Raw genomic sequence first — 23,801 nt, 5'->3', positions numbered from 1 at the left:
TTCGAAGGAAGGAAGGAAGGAAGGAAGATTTAATATTTATAAATACATACAGATGACACTGAGGAAGACACTGGTTTCGGATTAAGTAACAGTGTAATATGCATCAGAACATCAATCAATCATCTCTCATAAAGCAAGTAACATTTTACTGATGACAATTTTTTCTATTTTAAAAGAGAAACCAGTAAGCAAATTAGGTAAAAACAAAAGATTTCCCCAGGTTATTACAACTTGGTACTGTTTAAATATGTAGCCTCCAAACTACCTTAGGAAATGAAGAAAGACACTAAGGAAATGTTTTAGACCAAAGTCAATCTGCAGTGGAATTCGATGCTGGCTAGTAAAGAACAAGCAGGCATAAGTGACATGGAAATGAAGGCTCTGAATCTCCAGACAGTGCTAGAAGAGTCTGTAATCCCCCCTACACGGGAATTTGCTTAGCCAATCTTCTCTTCCACGGAAACAGTTCACTGCAAACCCAATTTACCAAGCTACCACTTAGTGGGATTCAAATTAATCCATCTATTTAACATTCAATTTGCACCAACCCCGTAACACACGCCATGCTGAACACTTGGGTGGCTGCCCTCAAAGAGTCACTGGTCTACAGAGATGAAGACACACCCGTAGCAGGCTATGAAAGCACTAAATTCAAGAGGCATCTCAACTAATTCAGAAAAAATTCGAGATGAAGAGCTCTCCAGGCAGGTGGCTAGCTTGCTTGTGTAGAGCATAAGCACGTAAACTGTAAGTAACGTGACATGCTCTAAGAAAGCGGTCATGAACAGAAGGCAGCAAAGATGGGACCCTTAGATTACCTGACTTCACATCAACCTAAAATTAATTTTCAACCACAGCGAATTCAGTTTACCTCTCAGATGATAAACTCTGGGTAAAAACTGGATTCAAAATCTAGCCCAAAATAAGACAAACCCTTTGAGGAACTGAGACATTTTCTCAAAAGAGTTCTTGGAAAACTATGGCCAAGAAACCTCAAAAGCCAACAGGTACACTAACTCCACAGATTTTAACCAGTACATTAAATAATCCAGATAGAAGCAGAAAATAAGGGGAAAAACAGAGTTAAAGTGGAACAAATCCTTTTCTTCTGACCTATAACAAGTCTCACTGTTTCCTTACGTCACCACTGGACCCGGCACTGAGAGCAGTCAATGTCTCTTACCTCAGAGAGGAAACAAGAGCTAAGCCCTTTTAGCTCACCTGAGGGACAGTAGGGGAAAAGGACACTCAAACCCTCTGCCCCACCGTTTCGTGACACACTTCGTAGAAAGAACAAACTACATATAAAAGAGTGAATAATTAGCTTCGCAAGGGCATCTAAGCAACTGACCACGCCCCAAAATGTGAGGCAACTGTAAGAAAAGAAATTTTTTTTAACTTTAACTTCAGATTCTCAATCAGTTAACAAAAGCATGTGACAAAACGCACCGTGTCACACACAAAGGTAGTGGATTTCCTGAAAATGAGATCCCATCCAGCAACTGAGGGAAACGGGGACTGGAGTCCTGAAAAGCACACACGCAGAACCTACATCCGGCCTCCAGGGGTAGGTGTCGTCCTACATGTGAAAGTGAAGCATCTCTCTCTCCCCCTGATCCATTCAACTCCAGTGGTGCCCACATTTTCAGAAACTAAGTAGGCAATGGTACAGCCATTAAAACAGGCATCCCTTTTGATCCATTAATCACACTACTGGGAAATTTAGCTACCTTTACAAAATAACCTAAATCTGCATAAAGATGCTCATTAGAGATTTATTGGCCGACTGGAACTCTGAAAACAGCCTCAAGTCCAACTACTGGCAATAACTCTGTGAAAATGTTGTAGCAACAGAAGACAAGACAGATGGTTAAGAGTGTTGTCAAAAAATAGCACGAGGGGCGCCTGGGTGGCTCAGTTGATTATGCGCCTGAGTTTGGCTCAGGTCTTGATCTCGCGGGGCTCATGGATTCGAGCCCCACGTCAGGCTCTGTGTGGACAGTGCAGAGCCTGCAGCCTGCTTCAGATTCTGTGTCTCCCTCTCTCTCTGCCCCTCCCCCGTTCACACGCGGTCTGTCTCTCAAAAATAAACATTAAAAAAAGTTCGTTTTTTTAATTTTTTTTTAAACGTATATTTATTTTTGAGACAGAGAGAGAGCATGAATGGGGGAGGGTCAGAGAGAGAGGGAGACACAGAATCCGAAACAGGCCCCAGGCTCTGAGCTGTCAGCACAGAGCCCGACGCAGGGCTCAAACTCACGGAGCGCGAGATCATGACCTGAGCCGAAGTCGGCCACTTAACCGACTGAGCCACCCAGGCGCCCCTAAAAAAAGTTTTTTAAACTAGCATGAATAAAGCTTAGCAAAAACATATAAACACTGGGGAAGAATTCATTTACATAGGACAAATAAATGTCAAGTGAAATTTCAGTAAGTTTTGAAAACTTGTAAAAGGAAAGATTTTGATCAGAGTGGAACAGAAGACAATGAACTGATCATAAACCGGGAAAACGCCATGTGTTACCTGGCACTAGCACAGGAGCCCGTGGTCTTTTGGCGTGTGCTCCGCCTCAAACTGGGGAGCTCAGCAGGTGGGGATTCACTGCGCTTCTTGGTAGATTTTCTTAAACCTATACGTGTGAAATGCAAGATCAGTTTTTGTTTTTAAAAGTTATCGTAAATTAAAAAGTACAAAACTCTTCAGGTCAGAAGACCGCAGCATCTTCCGTGGCCTCTGTAGCACTCTACCAGGGTCCCTTCCCAGTTGGCCTTTACTTACCTGACTCATACTGGCAAAGCTAACATGGGACACGCCGCACTCCTGGTCAGGATAGAACCTTCTCACGTAAGCCCAACCTTGACTCAAGCTATGCCACCCCACGAGTGACAGTACTTCTTCTCTCATCCTATCCCCTTAAATGTTCTGATCACAGCTGTACTGCTCCGCTAACTAAGCCAAGAGATTTTCTTTTTCGCATTTACTACGTATTTCAGGTTTTTACTAAATTGAAAAAATTGCCTAAATTTCATTCTCATTCATTAGCACTTTATTACATGGCCTTTAAACTGTCCCATTTCACCTAGTTTATATAAAGTTCGCCAATTAAGACTACGAGAGCACAAAATGCTTTCTTTTCTTTACACCACCCCATCAACAAGGAATATACACTGGAGCTGAAGGCTATTAGGATGTCCAATATACAGATAACTGGATAATTCGGGGTCAAAAGTAAATCAAGCACACTTCACATGTCATTCTAGAAGCTAACTGATACCCTTTATAGGGTTAACAGAACCTAAAAAGGTACAGCATTAGGTAAAGGTAAAGTTTATTACTATTTTATAAACAACGGTGAAGCAGTCAGAGTGCTGTTCGCCCTCCCCCCCGCCCCCCCCCCAACAACCTTATCATCCATGATGACACGCTGGGCAGTGTGCTGGACCTAAACAAAGATCTCCAACAGTGAAAGGTCTCCAAAGTCAAAAAGCCTATTTCCAGGAGAAGTACAGCATCATCTGACAGAGCCCTTACCTTTATCTGAGACTAATTACATAGTAATAACAACTCTCTAGCTCACTTGTTATTTCCAAGTTCTAATGTTTTGGACCATTTCACTGCTTCACAGTGGAAAGATCAGAAATTCCTTACTCCCGACTGGGATAAAGACACCAGTAACGGCCTGGATAAGAGGTGGTTTAACAACAACAACAAAAAAATTCCAGACATCTTCTTGGGCTTCTAGCTGCTTAATTTAAAACTTCAGTTCATTTAACTTGGGATGGTCCCCATACCACGTATAATAAAAGTTGCTAAGTAAAAACAGCACACTACTAAAGAATCTTTAAATACCAAACAGAAGTTATGAAGACAAAAATCGATGTTTAGACAGGCATTACTACCATTTAGAAATCTAAACCAAACCTTCCACGCCTTTTTGTGTCTCCCCCAGAGTAACTTTTGGGAAACTTTACGCAGACTCCTCAAACTAGCATAAAAGGACCAAGCTGAAACTTTAATTGGGGAAAGACTGGCCCAAGAGTTTCTTAAATTTCAATTGTGTTTTTAGACTGATTTTCTACACAGCATATCACCACAGTTCCTCGGTGCGATCACCAATCTATGCCTGATACCCTATACTAGCTTTCCTCTGCCTGGACATACACCCCGTCATCTGCAAGACGAACATGGCACGTGGACAGATTACGGGACTAGCTTCATGTATTCAGCTAATTAGTATCACTCTTTTTTTAATCTGTAAACAACTCAGAAATTATTTTTAAATAATGTTTTAGAAAATATTCCACTCATCTATTGGAATTGTGCAACTAAGTTAGAATAGACTAAAAATGTACAATTTACAGAAAAAATGAGTGCACATTGCATATGAACACTCCACAGTGTTTTTACCTCTAAAGCACTTTAAAATCCCTTGTTATTATCACTATTACTTAATATGATACTAAATGTCTTTATACATATACCGTGATACAGCAATGGACATTAGCAAACATTTTTGTATCTATTCAGTGACATCCCCCCAAAAATTCAAATAAACACACTGTGGGTTACTCCTATATTGCTAATGAGGTGACAGTATAGTTTTTGACCAAACTTTTACACTTTCACTACCCATGCCCTATTTTAGACTTCAGTGTTTAACTTTCTTTTAAATAATTTCACACATATGTCATTTTCTTATGATAAAATGTACTCACTTTAAATTACGGGGTTCAATATGGAGTTTAACAAACGTACCGACCCATATAACCAACACAACAATCAAGACAGGACATCTCCATCACTCCAAAAAGTCCCTTCATGCTCCTTGCTGCTAATTCCCTCCCCCACATTTCGGACCTCTGGACACCACTCGTGTGCCTGTCTGACATTACCGCCTCTTCTAGAATTTCATAAAAATGGGAGTCCTATAGTATTTTGGAGATGAATTCACATTGCTGCACAGATTAGTAGTCCATTCCTTTCTATTGTGGAGAAGTATCCCTTCGTATGGATGTGCCACAATGTTCATCCATTCTTGGTGTTAAAATTTAAGAGAAACGTACTAAACTGCAGAAAAGTAGGACAAAGGAGAACCACAACAACAGAGTAGATAGATATTTTTAACTGGTATTATAATCCCACTGCAAAGTAAAATGGCTGTCAGGCTACGTGACATGACTCCATTTAGCCTGATAAACTAGGAGAACCCCAAACGTTCTGTTTTCTGAAAGGCAATCCAATGGTAAAGGAGCTGCTACATGTAACGCTTTGGTGGAAAAGAGGTCTCTATCTGTAACATTACCTGAACCCTGGATGGGAGACAAAACTAGCGGTTGTATGTATCTCTGCTCCAAAATCTGGAACAGGGGAACACCTCACAATTGGCAAAGAGTGATAATTAATAACTTTTCAGTATTTCTAGGCAAATCAAGTCAAATGTTGGAAGAACTCTACAAATTCTCCCTCCCAAATCTAAAACATGTTAAGATTAGAAATGTCAAACTTTCGGGGAAAAAGGAAAGCTGAAGTAGTGTGGCAAACCAAGCTCTGCCTAGAAATGGGGAGAGCTTAACTTTCTTTTGGCCATTCAGCTGTCAGTTCTAGAACATTTTTTTTTTAAATGAAGTATACCATCAAGCCTCTTTGTTTTTAATGTTTATTTTTGAGAGAGAGAGACAGAGAAGGGGGGGGGGGGAGTGAGGGACAGAAAATCCAAAGCAAGCTCTGCTGCTGACAGCAGTGAGCCCAATGGGAGGCTTGAACTCACAGACCACGAGATCACGACCGAGCCAAAGTCGGGATGCTTAACCGACTAAGCCACACCCAGGTGCCCTAGAACACACTGTCTTCACAATATTAGACTGGCTTTAGTTTTCAAAAGCACTTTCAGATATAAAGTTATGATTATTCTTACTTTTCAGACACAAAAATATTAACTGACTTGCTTAAAGGTGCGTAACCCAGCCAACTACACAATTCCTAAGCTTATTTTGAAGCAAAACAGAGGCGACTACATCTTTACTATACTTCTGGAAAAGCATTAAAATTACAACTCTACCTCCACAATAGTGATTTGTTCAAGGCCCAAGGAAATGAGGGGCTTTCTTACAAGTGAAATTCATTAATGACTGGATAGTAATCTTGGGGAAGGTAGGGTGAGGGAGCCGTAACACAGGCTGGGGACCGACAGGGTCATCTTTATTTGAGCTCCTGGATCCAGCCAAGCCTGAAGCAAACAAATCTCCTGACTTTACCAGTCATGTGAACTGACTGGTGTATATATGTATGTATGCCACATATCATATAATATATGTCATAGAATATATTTACCTTATATAACACAGAATTATATTAAAATTATAAAAAGGCAGGTGTTGACAAATTGCAGCCTATGGGCCAAATCCATCTGGCAGCCTGTTTTTGTGCATCCCACTAGCTAGGAATGGTTTTTTACATTTTTAGTAAGTTGTTAAAAAGAAGATGTGACAAAAAACTTATGTGGCCAGTAAAACCTAAAATATTTACTTTATGGGACTTTACAGAAAATATATACTGACCTGGACTTTGAAGAGAAAAAGGAAGAACAGTATATGGACTCATCTAAACTTCAAAAATCAGTTAAATATTTAAAAAATAAGAACTTGTCCCCCCCCCAAAAAAATAGAAACAAAACCTCTTGTGTTTTAAAAAGAAAAACAAGGGGCGCCTGGGTGACTCAGTTGGTGTCCAACTTTGGCTCAGGTCATGATCTCACAGTTCATGAGTGCAAGCCCTACGTCAGGCTCTGTGCTGACAGCTCAGAGCCTGGAGCCTGCTTCCGATTCTGTGTCTCCCCCTCTCTCTGCCCCTCCCCAGCTCACATTCTCTCTCAAAAATAAACATTAAAAAAAATTTAAAAATAAAGAAAAGAAAAATAAGACTAGAAAAATAAGCTAAGCAGTATTAGCTTCAGTCCTAATTTTTCTAGATTATTATTTTGATTTTTTTACTTCTAAGTTTTGCAATATTCCCACAGGTAACAAATACATCTCCATTTTAAAATGGAGTAGACAGGGGCGCCTGGGTGGCGCAGTCGGTTAAGCGTCCGACTTCAGCCAGGTCACGATCTCGCGGTCCGTGAGTTCGAGCCCCGCGTCGGGCTCTGGGCTGATGGCTCAGAGCCTGGAGCCTGTTTCCGATTCTGTGTCTCCCTCTCTCTCGGCCCCTCCCCCGTTCATGCTCTGTCTCTCTCTGTCCCAAAAAATAAAAATAAAACGTTGAAAAAAAAAAATAAAATAAAATAAAATGGAGTAGACAAACCAATGAATAAGGTACACAAACCAGTATTTTAAACACGGGTATTCAAAATCAATTCATTTATATTTAAAGTCATCAAAGGATGATCAGGAATGATTTTTGAAACACAAATCCCCAATTTGTTTATACATTTTAAAAAGCTATGAAGTATCCATTTATTTACACATGTTGAATCTATTTCAAAAGGTTTTCAGAAAGACTTGTTTTTTCTTCATAAACAGAAAAACCAAATAACATGACTATTATCCCACATGGAGACTTCAATTTAGAATCCTGCAATGGGGCCATTTTGCTACTGGAAAAAGTGAACCAAATAAAGAGAATTAACTAACAGTGGGAATATTTTCAGTAACTAGATCTTGATCCCTTCAGCCAAAACAGAATTGTGAGAACCTGGTATAACTTGGTAGTGTTGCGTGTCTACTTTCAAGTATATACATCCCTACTAATTAATGGTTACTTTACCAAAATAAATTCACAAAATGGAAAGTAACCTATCCTATTAAAAGGGATCATAGATGTTTATTTTAAAATCACTCAGTAACAATAAAAGATAAGTTTTGCAGATGACAGTAAGCTAATTCCCAAATGGAATTTTCTAAGCCAAGTTTTTATTTCGTAGTCAATGCAATTTCATGCATGGAGTTGGCAATGCAAATTAAAAACATTAAACATGTACAAAGATATTCATCTAAGCATTGTTTTTAATAATGAGACACTGGAAAAGAGCTAAATGTCCAATAATAGGGAATGGTTAAATAAACACCAGTATAGTAATAAAAACTGCAGAACACAGTATTAGCTAATAAGGATTTGAACAATTGGTATTTTACCCTATTAGTGGGAATGTAAATTCATATATTTCTAGGGGCAATTTCAAAATAAATCAGTATTTAAAAAGAACATAACCAGAAACCTAACAAGGAGATAATGATGTAAATTACAAAGCTCTAGTCAATTTAAAAATTTAGAACAATACAAATTGGGAATGAGCTAAATTAGAGTACATCCATTTACAGCCATTAAAATGATATAGTTTTTTTGAAAGGAAAAAATCTATTAATAAGTGTGTAGGCAAATAAAAGCACTTTGGGTTCTTCATACCAAAAACATGGATGCTACCTCATTCTGTTGTCACAAGGATAGAATTTAGTGTGTGTCACATGTCCAGCATGGAGCCTGGCTTATAATATTAGGGCATTCTACTGTCACACAGAGCAAGCTCCAACTTTTGAAAAAGTATGTGCATAAACATCAAAAAGTATGTGACTTCCGGCTAAAGACAGACTGAATACACATGCATTCACTTCTGTCCTCTCCTAGAGCTCCACTAAAATGGCATTAAAAGAATCTGAGGCAGGGGCACCTGGGTGGCTCAGTCAGTTAAGCATCTGACTCAATTTCAGCTCAGGTCATGATCTCACAGCTCGTGAATTCATGACCCCATCAGGCTCTGTGCTGACAGTGAGGAGCCTGCTTGGGATTCTCTCTTTCTCCTCTCTCTCTCTCTCTCTCTCTCTCTCTCTCTCTCTGTCTCTCTCTCTCTCTCTGCCCTCTACCCTGCTTGCTCTCTCTCAAAATAAATAAATAAACTTAAAAAAAAATCTGAGGCATAAAACCACAAGGATGAGAAGAATAGAAGAGATTACTATCGCAATACAATTTTACAAGATGAAAAGCAGAAATTTTAGCACGAGAAATTCCAGAAAACTGAGATAAATTGCCAATGAAAGGGCCACTCAAAATCTCACAAAGGTTCAGGAATTGATGGTACCAGGTACCTCTGGGATGGCTCTGGAATTAAAACTGAGGATTGGTTGACAGACTGCTTATAAAGCAGTCAGATCCCCAGATCCCCTCCCCCACTTGTACAGCTGGGTAACTGTCCCTCTGCTGACCCAGCAAAACACAAGACCTCTATTCTTAAGAAAGTATGAAACAAAGAAATTCTCAAAGGACAGAGTTGCATATAGGTGCACCATATCAAAATAAGAGGAGGGCAGGAAGATCAAGCATCAACAAGACATATTAGATGACAGGTGGCCTCTTTTCCTGCTCAGCCCCCAGACCTCGGTCAGGTCAGCTTTTAACTCCAGGCAGGAGCATAAAGGAATCTTCTCTGTGGAATTTTACCAAAGAAAAAGATCTAAAAATAATGATAGAGGAGGTTTTGTAATGATTAAACCAACCAGATCACTAGAGAATGAGTTTCAGTCAAATCTCATCTCTGTGCTCAGAGCTTACAAATTGGATTTTTGGTCCCCATACACTTGAGTATGAGGAAACAACCAGGAATTACCAAAGCCTAAGGAAATTTCCCGGTATGAAAATCAAAACCAAACCAACCTCCCTCCCCCAAAAAACGTCATAAGAGAATAGTGCAAAGAAAACTCACCATTAATGTCCTCAAAAAAAGAAAGGCGTCCGTAACAAAAAGGAAATGAGAACAAAATAATCTCTTGAAAATAGAGAGCAAACAAAAAAAAACTCAAGAGAAAGGTTGGAAGAAGTTGAAGAAATCTACCAGAAAGCAGAACAAAAAAGTAAATCAAGAATGAAAAGACCAGAACTTTCCAAGAGGATAATCATCCAAAACAACAGGAGATCTAGAAAGAGAAAGAAACAAGGATACAGTGAACAACGTTTTCGGTTTGCTTGGTTCTAATCCAGGTTTTAAGGTGAGAGTCCCAAGGGAAACCAGGGCTGCGGGGTACCCTAACAAGAAATGAAAACCCAAAGGGAAGGCAATATCATGACACAGAGGTCAAGAGCTGCAAGTTTCCAGAAAAATGGGTTACATATACAACAGATTAGGAATCAGAATGTTTCCAGTAAAAAAACGTTTAAAAATAATGTAATTCTTCAAAATTCTTAAGAAGAATAATTTCTAACTCAGAACTCTATATTCATTCAAACAAGTATCAAGGTTGATATACTTTCAGACATTCAAGATCTGAAAAATCAATAAATAAAAGGCCTTTAAAAATCTTGTACGCACGTTTTCTTAGAAAGCAAGCGGAAGTGAGGTTCCATCACACAAAATAGTAATCCAGGAAAGACGATGTGGGATCTATTAACAGAAAACTAAACCAAAGACTGAAGAAACCAAAGACTGAAGAAAATACCCTGGCTAAATAAAAACAGTGCACAGGCATAAAAGAACAGCCATCCAGAGACTTTATTTCTTTAGGAAAATTTAACAAACACAAGTAGACAGCTTGAAAAAGATTTAGACAATTAGCAAAGAGTTTGGAGTAATGGGTTCACAGAAAAGGAAAACAACATCAACAAAATAATTATTTAAATCAAGAAAAACAAAAATATTTAAGAAAGGAACCCTTCTGACACGACTGTAAATGGCATTTCTGTCTCCATACAAACATCAGGCACTGATCATGACGGGGCAAATGGGAAGTGTATGCAGTATGTGCTTGGTGGGTACAGAGGTGCGGTAACTTTCATAAAGGGTGTGTAACAGAGCACACGTTGGAGGGGGGAGAAAAGCAACAAATAAATAAACATGAGTACATAATCCAAACACATGGAAATAGATACCAAAATAATCCAATGGGGAAGGGCAATGTGGCGGGAAGACTGTTTTTTCCTAATCAATTTATATGTAACTTCAGTAAAAAGTAATCTGACCAAAATAATTCTTATTCTAACGTGGCATACAAAAATACATACCATGGTTGGTTAAAATTCACTGGGTAAAATAAAACAAAGCCTTCTCAACAAAGAAGCTGATGATACTTGTTTCCATTCAATGTTCTTAAATTTGGCAACTCATTTTCCTAATTTAATTTTTTTAAAGCCTAAAAATTATTAGGAATCATTGGTGATTTTTCAAAGTAATTACATACTAGAATTATTACAGTGTTAAGTTGCCAAATTAGTTCAACAGCTGTCTTACCATATAGAAAACTGTCACCACTTCATTCTTTTCCCTTTAAGCTCCTCAGCCAACACCTCAGGAGGTGGAAAAATAATTTAATTATATAAGCTCGGCATGTATGACCCTATAAGACTCTAGGTGAAACCAAGAGTGTAACTCTTAAATTCTCTCCTTCTCAACTCATTCTTATTTCTTCCTTCCAGGCTGGAGGTGCAAAGCACCATGTCTCAGTCTCGGGCTGACGGTAGAGTCCTGATCTAGACCGAATTACCTTCCCAGAATTCTGCATCTGCCTGGTTCTTGTCTAGTTCTAATAATGGCCACAGGCTGCATGCAAGGCACCAGAAGAGTAGAAAACTCAAGCTGGAAATAAGCTGGTAACTGCTGCTACGTTATTAATAATGTGCACATGGTGTCCCCTTAACTAATGAGAGGAAACCAGATCTGCAAACAGACGTATCAGACTAGAAATATCTTTACGTTTTTCCATAAAGAAGTTCCGTAACAGCCCAGATTTTGATCACAAACTTTCTTACATTTCTATGCCATCCATCACCTACTACACTCAGCACGTACTTTGAAACAGTCCTATTATTTCAAATTTAGCTTAAAAAGGCAAATTAGCAAAATAGATCTTGAAGCCATTAATAATTGTAAAAACATTTGGAGATACATTAAGATATAAAATATTTTCCAAAATCATTTGAGTCATTACATTGCCCCACTGGTTATACATTTACGCTACGTAAATTTTGAGAAGGTCTGTTTGCTTACGTTTAACAACACAGAGCAAGAATAATTTCCTAATGCATATTAAAAATTGTCACGTAACACTATCCTTTCTGGGGCATTCTCAAGACTTCAACCAACTGATACAGTGTGTGACCTTTGCCACTGAGCTATTTTGATCAGTTGCAGCTGGCAAGCCACAAGGCTTTGGGAAGCCCATCACAAAAGTAGCTGTTTCACTAGTTCTCCTGCCAACTCTAATTCCTCAGCAGGAACCTGCCCATCAGTCTGTGAACAGTTGCCGAACCAGCACATTGGGAAAGGTCTTCTTGCTTAAGTGTCCCAACTAAATGTATTGTATCATTTCCCAAAGGTGCTCCTTGGACTACTGCTGTCTCCCGAGGTAATGACCTGTGGTCAGGCAAATCTGTAAACTACGAGGTTAAGCAGAAGTTACCATGAGGTTTCTCACAGCCTTCGATGTGTTAACGCGTATGCTCCATCTCCCGGAGTAGTATTTGGAGTAGTATTTGGCTGTGGGAAATGAGTTTTCACAAAGTATCACGTAAGTACTGATCCATGAAGTTTTACTGACCAATCAGATCAGTGAGCCTTTACCTAAGAAAACATACCATATTCTACTTAACAGGTTCACTGAATGCTAACAAGTTGACGAAAACAGGTAACTACCCAACTTGGAATGCTTTCTATCTCACAAAGTGGTCTACTCCATTTTTCGGGCAACTTGCAGATTCTGGTTCCCCGAGATACACTAATCAGAAATCTGCCTCTCAACCTCTACCCACTGAATCTAATCTTGTCCCCAGGTTGACGTGCAGGGGGGGGGCGGGGGGGGGGATTCCTCATGCATAAAGAGCCCTTCAAATATACGGCAGTAACTCTCAAGTCACCATTTTATATGTTTGCATGGCACGTTAATTTTACAAAGTTATTTTTACATTCTTTTATTGATGCTTCACAAGAATATTGTTTTACATATAACATCAGGGGCTAGGCTGCTACTGTAACTATAGCCGAATGATCGGCCCAAACACACAAAACTATGAAGTAATATAACTAAATCAAGACCTTCCAAATTTAAAAATAGCTATGCTTTAAACTGATCACAGGCTAGGATTTATCAGTCCTTCATTCTCAAAAGGTTGCTGAATATGTTTTCTGTCTTAAGACACTCAACTTCTAGTGTACACTCTAAATTCTATAACGCATCTCATATACTAATAAGCACTATGCTAAGTCTGCTCATTTATTCCTCGAATAAACGATTATGCCCATTTATAAGGAAAAGATGACGAGCTTTCCCACAGTTGCCAGCTGATAAAAGAGCAGAACTAGAATTCAAACCCAGGGTTTTTACCTGTATAAGAAGAGTTCACTATCCCCAAAATGCCATTTCTTGAAACTCAAGAGATCCCCCCAAACTACCTTACTTTGCCCCTATGTTCTTAAGTAAAATTACCAAGTACTGTCAATTCTATCGCAGTATTGCTTCTTACTTTACGAACTCTTTCCCAAAGTGACACACGTAACCATGCCTAAAATCCACCCTGCCCTGTCTGACTTCAAGAAGCCTTCCTAGATTTAGCTCACCCAATCTACTCAATCCTATGGTTCTAGTGTCATGACTGATTTCTGGAACCAGATGGCCTGGGTTTCACTCTTGGCTCTATCACTTCTAAGTTCTGTGACCTTGGGCAGGCAACCTGACCACTGTCCCTGAGTCTCCTTACCTGTAAGAATAGTATCTGCCACACGGGGCTGATGAGGAGTAAACGACATGATCCGTGTAAACTATTTACAAGTTATCAGGCACTTGTAAGAACATTACACATAAATATTCCCTACTATTTTGTTCTGAAATGATTTTCACCTATTTGAAAATCAACAAATCTGTAGTGAATGGTAGGATATAAATCCTTGGGTTCACACAACATTCACCTCTGAAGATGAATCAATCCCAGTAAAGAAGGATCAAACTGGATCTTAACGTCTCTTAACGACCCAAAACACGGCGTATCAGCACAAGACAGAGCTCCCAAGGTTGAAAAGGAAGCGGCAAAGAGAAGCAGTGGCTTCAAGTCACGCGTAGCCTCCATCTTCCCATCGCTGCTCTGCCATCTGTGAGACACGTTACCCGTGCAAGTTCTCACCTCATGAAATACATTTCCTTAATAACTATCCTTAAGCACCATTTTTAAAAAAAAAGTAAGTGGATGGCCTATGTAAAATACCTCGTACTTATCAGATGCTAAGGAATTGCATATTCTCTTGTTTCAACAGCGTAGGGCTCAGAACTAGGGTAGTGGTAGTGAAAATGGGAAAGTGGTATTTGTGACCATACAACACATAGGGATTTTGTGAAACTGAGGAAGAAAATCCAAGGGGAGTTTTTTTTTTTTAATTTTTTTTTTCAACGTTTATTTATTTTTGGGACAGAGAGAGACAGAGCATGAACGGGGGAGGGGCAGAGAGAGAGGGAGACACAGAATCAGAAACAGGCTCCAGGCTCTGAGCCATCAGCCCAGAGCCTGACGCGGGGCTCGAACTCCCGGACCGCGAGATCGTGACCTGGCTGAAGTCGGACGCTTAACCGACTGCGCCACCCAGGCGCCCCATCCAAGGGGAGTTTTAAACTACTCCGTTTGTGACCACGTGCAGAGTGAGTTTCATAGACTGTTTTATTACAGCAGAGGGGTAGGTGGCAACAGGACATTCAGTGCTTTCTCACTTAGAGAAACCAAGGACAACCCACCGGGGGCTGGGTTTTCTTTGAAAACTCCTGTTAACAGACTGAAGAAAAGAAAACGAGTGACCAAGAAGAGTTGAGGACATGACACTCGAGAACAATCTGAACTCACCCTGCACTGGACTCCCCAGAAAAAAGAGCTGAAAGTGGTAAGCGCTTTAAGTAAAGCCAATTGGAAAGCAGAAGTGGAGAAGTGAATTCCACTGAACATGCCACACACTCAACCTGGCCTGATGGCTGTGGAGGTCACGCAGCTACTACAATGGGTACGTACGTATGTACATGTGTACACACACACACTCTCACACTTCTCTACTTCCTTAAAAACAGAGAAGAAGAGGTATAAAAGGGATAAGCTAACTCCAAGTACCTAGAAAACCTTGGCAGATCCAACGGGACAGTTGGCTGTGCCCTTTTTTACCTGGCTTTTAATTCCCTTTTGACTTGAAGATACCAATCTTTTTTTTTTTTTTAAAGGTTTATTTTGTGGGGGGAGGGGCAGAGAGAGAAGGGGAGAGTGAGAATCCCAAGCAGGCTCCGTGCTCTCAACACAGAGCTCAATGTGGGGCTCCAACCCACAAACTGTGAGATCATGACCTGAGCTGAAGTCAGATGCTTAACCGACTGAGCCACCCAGGTGCCCCTCAAGATACCAATCTTAATCTTAATCCAGTATCTGTACCTTGAAATTCAAAAGATTTTAGACAGATGTAAGGTGTATTTAAAATACTAAAATGGGGGTGCCTGGATGGCTCAGTCGGTTGGGCATCTAACTCTTGATTTTTGGCTTAGGTCGTGATCTCACAGTTTGTGGGATTGAGCCCCATGCCAGACTCTGAGCTGGCAGAGCAGAGCCTGCTTGGGATTCTCTCCTTCTACTCTGGCTCTCCCCCACACCCCCGCATGCACTCTCTCTCAAAATAAATAAACTCTAAAAAATTAAAATAAAATGCCAAACTGAACAAAATGCTGCAACGTAAAAGATGTTATTTTCACAATAACCCTATGGTACAGATTAAAGACAAGATTTTATGTGGTGCCTACTAGTATTCCTATCACAGTTCAGCTAATATTGAATCAAGTGAAAGTGCAGATAGTAGGGTTAAAGGAAACAGTGCTGACAATTGGCTGTGATTCAATATTAGGTTAGGCTGATTCAATATTAGCTAAACTTTGACAAGAATACTAGCACGCTATATAGAATTGTCAAGAACCAAGAAAAGGTTCTAGCCCTATCAAAATATAAATCTAAAATGTTCTATGAGGGCAAGGAAAAAAAAGACGGTCAAAAGCAAGCTTCCTGGATAAATACTACAAAAATTAAATGCTTAAAAAAAACTATACATAAGGGCTATATCATTCTTTTGTGTGTTTTAGATTTCTCAAAATAGGAAAAAGAAAAGAACACCCTTCAGTGTGACAGCAATCATGTAACTGAAGAGGGCCGCCACCAGTCCTAATCATTCTAATGACATGAACATTTGGCTTCCCTGAAGAAGCCTTTTGACAAAAAGAGAAAGAGAAAAGTGCCTCAAGATCCCTATCTCCCATCTAGTTTGTTTCTCTGCTTGAAATGTATTATTCCCGAATGTTAGCTCTCTTCCGCGGTTCAAGAGGGCAACACTCTTTCCCATTTATGTGGGACAAAACAAAGCCAGTGTAGGGAACATAAGAGGTATTCATCTTTAGACCAGACTCCTTCAAGGCCACAAAACAGGACATGTGAATAAGGCTTAATTTATACGAGGATACATTTATTTTGAAAACTTAGCTCACTCAGTATTTCCATACATCAAGAATGTATCATCCCCAAAACACAACCCACCATGTGATTTTTGATCATGGTCCAAAGCGACTCATAACTGAAATAACTTTCTGGTCTGCTTATAGAAAATCCAACTTGATGTCCTGCCCTGATAACAGGAAATAACTTAAGAACTATAAGGAGAAAGACACAGGCACTAAAATGTGACCACTTAGTAATAATAAGAAGGCAGCATTTCTTACCGGTTTCCTTCAAACTAAAGGCAGCATCAATTATTATGCACTGTTACAAACAGATCCGGTAATAAACCTGAGACTGCCTCAGGCCGGAAAAAAAGCAAAACAAATCTGACTACCTTGAAAGCATAGTCACTTCTGACAAACCAAGAAACATTTCATTTTAAAAAGAGATGTCGCCATCCACTTACTTGCCAATTTGGCCTGTAATCCAGAAGGGCCAGGTTTTGATGTCTCTGACTTAGAAGACCCTGGAAGAGACAGTTTGGTTTTAGGAAGGCTAACTTTAGGGCTGAAACGAGCAGCCCAATCGAATTTTGAAGAGCCACCAGTTTTACTCTGTTCCTTTTCCCTGCTACTTCTTCTGGGACTGGGACTGGATGCTGAACGGGAACGCCTGGCCTTGTTCTGGTCTTTTCCTTGTTTCACCCTGGCCCCTGGTGGCACGGCGGAGGAGGCCGAGGCAACAGCGGAAGAGGAGGAGGAAGTAGAGGCGGCAGAGGAAGAATCAGTGATGGAGCTGCACCCAGCCTTGGCCGAGGCGGCGGATTTTGAAGCCAGCTTGGTGGGTTTTGCAGATCGCTCTTCGGCACCAGTGGACTCAGACACAGAACCACTCTTTATACAAGAACTCTCTGTCCTCTTTCTTTTCTGACTCCGTGAACTGCCAGCGGCCCCACTCTTTCTGGTGTGAGCCTTACTTGTCGATGGCGAGTGTGCAGATTTCAGTTGTTGCTCCTGGTCTAAATGTCTCTTCTTTGACTTACTATGTGGCTTATTCGTTTCTGAGGGGGATTCAGTACGCTGAAGTGCTTTCGGTTTTTTGGCAGAGTTGGGAGAGTTGGTCCTGTTGTAGTCTGGACTAGCACTGCGTTTCACTCCTCGAGAATTGTCTTTCTTAGGCACCTGCCCCGTTTTTTGCCTTTCTGAAGGATTGGCTCTGTCTGGATCCTCTGGTTGTGGAACTACGACAGCAGATGATGAACTGCAGCTTCTGACAGGGTAGATAAGAAGAGAGTTAGTATCGGCCGGCCATCATTAAACCTGTCCTATAATACTTATTAACTTCTCAAATCTATGCAATAAATGCTTTAAAAATAAAAAAAAAGGTGCAAAAGTTTTCCTGATTGAGTCCGGGGCTTAATAAATACAGGTTTTCAAATGGTTCAAAACTGGGGGCAGTGGGGGGGGAGGGGGATAGGTGTAACTTTAAATGGCTAAATATTTGATGACATGATCAAATATTTGATTAGATCAGGGCATTTCTTCAGCCCAAAGATTACTGACACTAACCCCCCCCCCAATCACAAAACATGAATTAAATTTACAAGAAAAAGAATGCTTAGAACCAGTTGAAGCTAGAATACTGACGCTCTATTCCTAAATACAACTTCTTTGTCAAAGCTTTAAATAACCATTAATGTATGCACTTTCGTATGCAAATGAAGGCAAGAAAGTTTTATAGTATTGTGTTACTCCTTTCTAAAAGACTCCTACCAATTAAATCTTAAGAAATCAATGACCTTTGGCTCTGCCAATAAAAAACAATAAAAAACCTAAGGGTTTCGGGGGGGGGGGGGGGGAGGTAAAATGGCATTTCGGATGCCTATAAAAGTTTGTTAAACAAACAGGTTCTCTAAGCAAGGGCAAAACTGCATTGTCTAGAGTCCGCTGCACTGACATCACTGCAAAGATAATCAACTATTAACCCTCAAAGTTACATTCAGGGAACAATGAAAATACCTATCACAACATTTTGGGATAAGCTGCTAAATTTTAATATTATGCAATGATTCAAATGCAAATAATTCTGCCTTGAAAATGTACAAGCAATGTGAAGATTTACCTTTTAGAAAGGTGTCCCCTTGACAGTTCAGAAGTAGTATTAGACTGCACTTTGGGTGCCTTAGAATTAGATTTTCTACTCTCAGGAGGGCTATATCCCTTATGTTTTGCCTGCCCTAAATGTGACCTGTCAGCAGAAAATCAAAACAGAAATCTATCAGGACACTGAGATGCAAACACAGCACTGAAAGTGAAATATGTTTTCATTTTTTTAAAAAGCCTCCCAATTCTTCATTATTGACTACCCTTTTCCCAAATATTTCCAAAACTAAGTTATTGCTCTACCAAATACCCTTGCAAAAAAACTTGCCTTAGAACCAACTCAATACCCAAGAGTTAAATCAATCTTACTACCATTTTTCATGACTGAGTAGCAATATTAGAGTTACTTAAGCAACAAAGAATTTTTCAACAGTTTTACTGCAAATTCACATATGCTAAATTTTTGCAAAGCACAAATCCAGACTTTAGATCTAAACCCTACTTTTAATAGATAACGTGAGTATAACAGCTTAAAAGCTTTGGGGAAGAGGCAGTCTGTGACCCATCCCTACAATGCTGCCGATTCCCAATTTGTAGAATTCAGGTTAGCACAGTAAATGCAGAGACAGATGAAATCAATTCTCAAACAGACTTTACACAGAAAATCATCAGAAGCACTCAACAGTAAATAAACTTACATGAAATCAATAGAGTGATATTTGCTAAGAATGTAATGTACTAATCAATAAAAAAAAGTACAACAAAAACCAAGTCCTAGAGAAAGAGATAAAGAATTGACCACAAAATATTCCAAACACGTTCAAAAGATTCCATTACTGATATATGGTTAGGTTATATTTATAATAAGACATATTCTTGTGCCAGCATTGTTCTAAGAACAAGTTTGCAGGACATGAATAAACTGTTTTTCAGCGGTTAGGTTTTTTTTTTTTTTTAACCTCAGGCAATGATTACATTAGATTTACATAAGCAATAAAGAGAGAGCATGCATTAATATATACCCAGAAAAGCTGGTGTTACAGAGGTGAGGGGTATTAACGTAACAGATGCAACCATTGTAATTCACAGACAACACCCATCCTTCATATAAGGAACATAAAAGAGCATATTCTAATGAGAATAACAAAGTCTCATTAATACCAAAGCTGTTTACTCTGTTAAAAAAAAATCTTTCAAAGGTTTTAATTCTAACATCATCTCAAAGGAACTTATAAATCAGTCACTGAAACCTCACATGATGATTCTAATTGAATCTGTAAGAATGCCACAGAGTTCTTAACATATCATACAAGTTCCACCATTTCTTCAAAAAGATGCTCTAAGGTTTCTCGTCTCTTATTTTTTTTTCTTCCATTTTTCCAGAAGAGTTCAATACTGGATTCTTGAAAGAAGATATGAAATTAGCTTCTCAATAAAAAAGAAATATGTTTGGATCCATAATACCACTTTCATTTTTAAGATTCTAATAAATGATAGACTAGAACTTTCCAAAGACTTACTAGAATAGGTCAACTACTAAAAAACTCTAAGCTAGTCTTTTCAAGTGTCTTAGTCTTGTGGGCTTAGTCTTTTCAAGTGACTGTAGTAATGAATACAAGTATTTTTCAAGCTACTTAATATTTTTTCTGCGTAGCCAAGCTGAACCTTGTAAGATTTATCCACTGTGATTTAGTTTGTGCATTTTTCCTAAATAGTCTTCCAATGCAGAGTGAAATTTTGTTTTAACCCATGGGTTTCCTAATATAGAGATTTAATTTCTGGGAACTGCTTTTGGTTTTGTTACATTTCTACTAACAGATCTGAGAGTTGTATATAAAAAAAAAAAAAAAAAGGAAAGAAAGAAATAAAATGAGTAAATTTTCAAATCATCCCATAATTACTTTTTAAAAGGTATGTTCTGTTTTCAGGGTGTACAATTTAATATCCATGGAACAATACTTATAAATTATGTCATTCAAGTTCTCTACATTCTTATTTTAGTAAAGTTTGCTAAGGATTGATTTTTTAACTAAATCACAATTTCTACTTCATTATAAAATTTAAAATACCCCTTGCTATGTTCCTTGATTATAATTTTAAAATCATTTTAAAAGAAAACTTTAAAGTCTAAAGTTAGACTACTTTGTGATAACGTTCACTTAAATATTCAAATGGCAATCTTAAAAAATGTGAATCATTAACATATTCCTAGTTAAGCGTCAAAAGAAGGAAGGGAATTCATTCTCTTTGTCAACAGATTTTGACCAACATTAACCCAATGCCTACAGTGGTGTAGAAGTAGCTGTCCTCCTCTTTGTACAGTAAATAAATTGTTCCCTGATCTTAAATACATCTAACTTTATAGCGACTTAAATTAACTCCTGAATTTCTATTGTCCTTACTCACACCTTCAAGGAACTAAAGAATTTATCAGTTCAATGCTCAACATTAGATTACAAAAGGAAAAAAAAAATCCACCCATCTTAGAAAGTGAAACTCACAAAACTAGCTTAAATACAACAACGCCCACAATGATCTGACTGCACCTTTCCTAAAATTAAGCGCAACAGTCTCACTGAGGCCTGGTTAAAAATATTTTAAGATACAAAATACTGACCGCTACTGTTCTTCTGCCTATTGTTTAAGAGGGGCTTAATACATTTTCTGTAAAGGATAGTACTTATGGCTTTGTGGGCAATATGTAAATAAATGGGCAGGGCTATGTTCCAATCAAATTTTTATTTACAAAAACAGGCAGGAAGCTGGATTTGTCCCATGGGTCATACATAGCATGCCAGTCCTTGGCTTACCACAAGAGAGTAAGCAAACAGATGGTACCATAAAGAGACAATATGGGGCCTCCCAAAGTGGGGCTCTGCTTTATTATGCCCATTTATAAATTACTAAAGCTCAGAATACTGTAAAGTAAATCTCCATAAAATAATAACACCTAATCTAGCATACCCAATCAGAATATCACAGTATTCAGCACTAAACAAGCCTTGATGCCTTTTAGCTCATTTCAACAACTCCCTGATTTATCAGACCTTAATGCTCAACATTAATCTTTATTAAAAAGCATAATCTAAGACCCAGTAAAATTTATATCCACGATAAATCAAATTTGCAAGAATAACACAGTAAAATTCATGACAAAATCTTTTTGACAGCATCAGAAAGAGCCCATTTAGTAAAATACAACCCAAGGATAGGCAGATAAATGGGTGGGTGTGTATGTTCAGGAGCTTTTATATCATCCTATGGATATTCCTGAGGAAAAAGCTCACTTTCTGCAAAATCTAAAAATAATCGGGCTAATGGTGAAAATAAGATTAGGCATAGTGCACTCAAACCTATGTTATTTTATGATCACATTCCTAACAAAAACATCACCAACTTTAAAGATTAAATCTCCCCTAACATTTGCACCAAATAATCACAGTTGGTCCACTCTTTGGGATCTTATATTTGCGCTTTCTCCTTTCGAGTGTGAATTTTTAGACATTTTCTCTTAAGACCAGCTTCAACAAAATTAAAAAAATACAATTCCGGGGGAGACATTCCTTTTTCTCATTTTCTTCCTTTATAAATACAGGAGTAAATGGTTTTGAGCTTCCTTAGAGTGTTTAACCAGGCAAAATGTGGTGGTTCTAGAAGTCACTGAAATAGCACTTCCTGCAAATGAATTCTTTAAATCATTTCTGTAAGATTTTTAAGCTTTTTCATAAGATCTTCATAAATAACCAAATCTTCCACTTTAATTGAAAGGCTATCCCATTTCAGTCCATATATTACCACTGGAGGAAATACTGCCTATGAGCCAACAGTGCTTCCACATTATATTGACATCATTTCCCTATTTAGCAAGTGTATAAGGGCCAGATCGCATTAAACAAACCCAGCTGACAAGAGAACAGACCAATCAACTCTGGGTTATGTGCTTACAAGACTCAAATGCCTCTTGTTGCCTTTTAGGAAAATCATAGTGATTGCCCCTTTCTAGATACTTTAATTTACTTTTACTGCTATTTATTAAAATAGTTGGTAGTCCAAAGGGTTAAAAACCATCTCTAATCCAGAGGGCATCTAAGAAAGGGCAAAATCTTGTATCAAAGAGCTCTTCTTCTCTTAATGGTAGATAAAATGAGTGGCTAGTTACAAGTAGTTAATACATCACGTCTTAAATTTTGTCTGAAATTACTTTTCGTGCCAGACATATTCACAATTCAAATACATGTACATACTACCAAACAAATTATTCGGGGCTTCATTAAATCTCCAAATGTTTTTTGTGTGTATACAGACACACATGCATTTTTATGCCTTTATATTTTATATACACAATTAACATAATTTTGTCTTCTGAAAATTAAATGCTTTGTTTATAATGTTCATAAATTAAATGCATGTTTTAAATAAGTCACTGATTTGCAATCATCAGGCTGGAAAGTTCAGTTAAAGCACTTTAAACAAAAAGCTCACTAATGTTCTCAGCAAAATGCACTGTTTTTCTATTCTGATCACAAAATGGAAGCTGATTAGTCTGACCAGTGTTCCCATGTTTAGTTATGGCAAAAATGCCAGCCTAATGGATTCTGTAATTTACGGTAAAGAACTCCTTATTTATCTCATAAAATAATGTTTTAAACATCACTGGCTCTCCCCTCTAGGGAACATTTTGAAAACATGTTAGGGAACAGGGTGTTACTGCCATTTAGCGAGTGTGGACCTAGAGGTAAAAGATGCCAGCCATGCAAGTATACAGAACAGCAGGACCCCATGAAAGACTGTCCCATGACCCAGACCGCAAGTAGCCTTGGTAATACATGAAAACCTTGGGAGAAAACTTGAAATCTGGCCATGATATAGGTAAAATAGATGCTCATAACTTCTTGGCTTCTATTCGTTTTGCATGGTTTTTATATACCATTTCTGCAGTTATCCACGGGAATCAACAGAAGATTACCTTTTGGCAGCTCTACCACGGGTCATGTATCATTCTGAAGAAGTCTACAAAGAAAATGCTGCTTATGGCATTTAAGCATGTTCCTGTAGCTGTCACATTCAATAAATTCAGACGCAGATGCAAGCGTCTGAAAACAGTGCCATCTTGTGTCAAGGCACCCAAGCATTTACCTACTGAGATCTTATTTATGATCTTGAAATGAATTAAGAAACACAAAATATCCGTCTAAACAGTTTAGAAACATAAAGTGCTTCTAAATATATAAAACGTAACGTAAAAATAAACAAGTAGAAGGGAAACAACTGATAAACAAAAGGGG

At 38.6% G+C, this 23,801-nt stretch overlaps 1 protein-coding gene across 16 annotated transcripts in view; it reads right to left on the bottom strand.

Moving 5' to 3' along the window:
- TRIP12 (thyroid hormone receptor interactor 12) overlaps positions 1-23,801 on the bottom strand; it is a 139,455-nt gene that overhangs the window by 66,240 nt on the left and 49,414 nt on the right. For 9 of the 16 annotated variants that reach the window (XM_047084960.1, XM_047084963.1, XM_047084966.1 and 6 more), the window contains exons 3-5: positions 18,536-18,661; positions 16,881-17,683; positions 2,525-2,630 (exon numbers count right to left, since the gene is read on the bottom strand). In XM_047084960.1, coding sequence (XP_046940916.1) covers positions 2,525-2,630; positions 16,881-17,683; positions 18,536-18,661 — 1,035 coding nt within the window. The remainder of the gene's footprint in view (positions 1-2,524; positions 2,631-16,880; positions 17,684-18,535; positions 18,662-23,801) is intronic. The other 7 variants (XM_047084970.1, XM_047084971.1, XM_047084972.1 and 4 more) reach the window with 2 other exon arrangements.

The sequence above is a fragment of the Lynx rufus genome, unplaced genomic scaffold, assembly GCF_022079265.1.
Source record: "Lynx rufus isolate CCGP_SWC_20201006 ecotype Redwood Valley unplaced genomic scaffold, mLynRuf1.p SCAF_2, whole genome shotgun sequence".
In the NCBI taxonomy this organism is placed as follows: Eukaryota; Metazoa; Chordata; class Mammalia; order Carnivora; family Felidae; genus Lynx; species Lynx rufus.
Note: the sequence above shows the minus strand (reverse complement) of the source record. Positions and strands in the feature narration are given on the sequence as shown.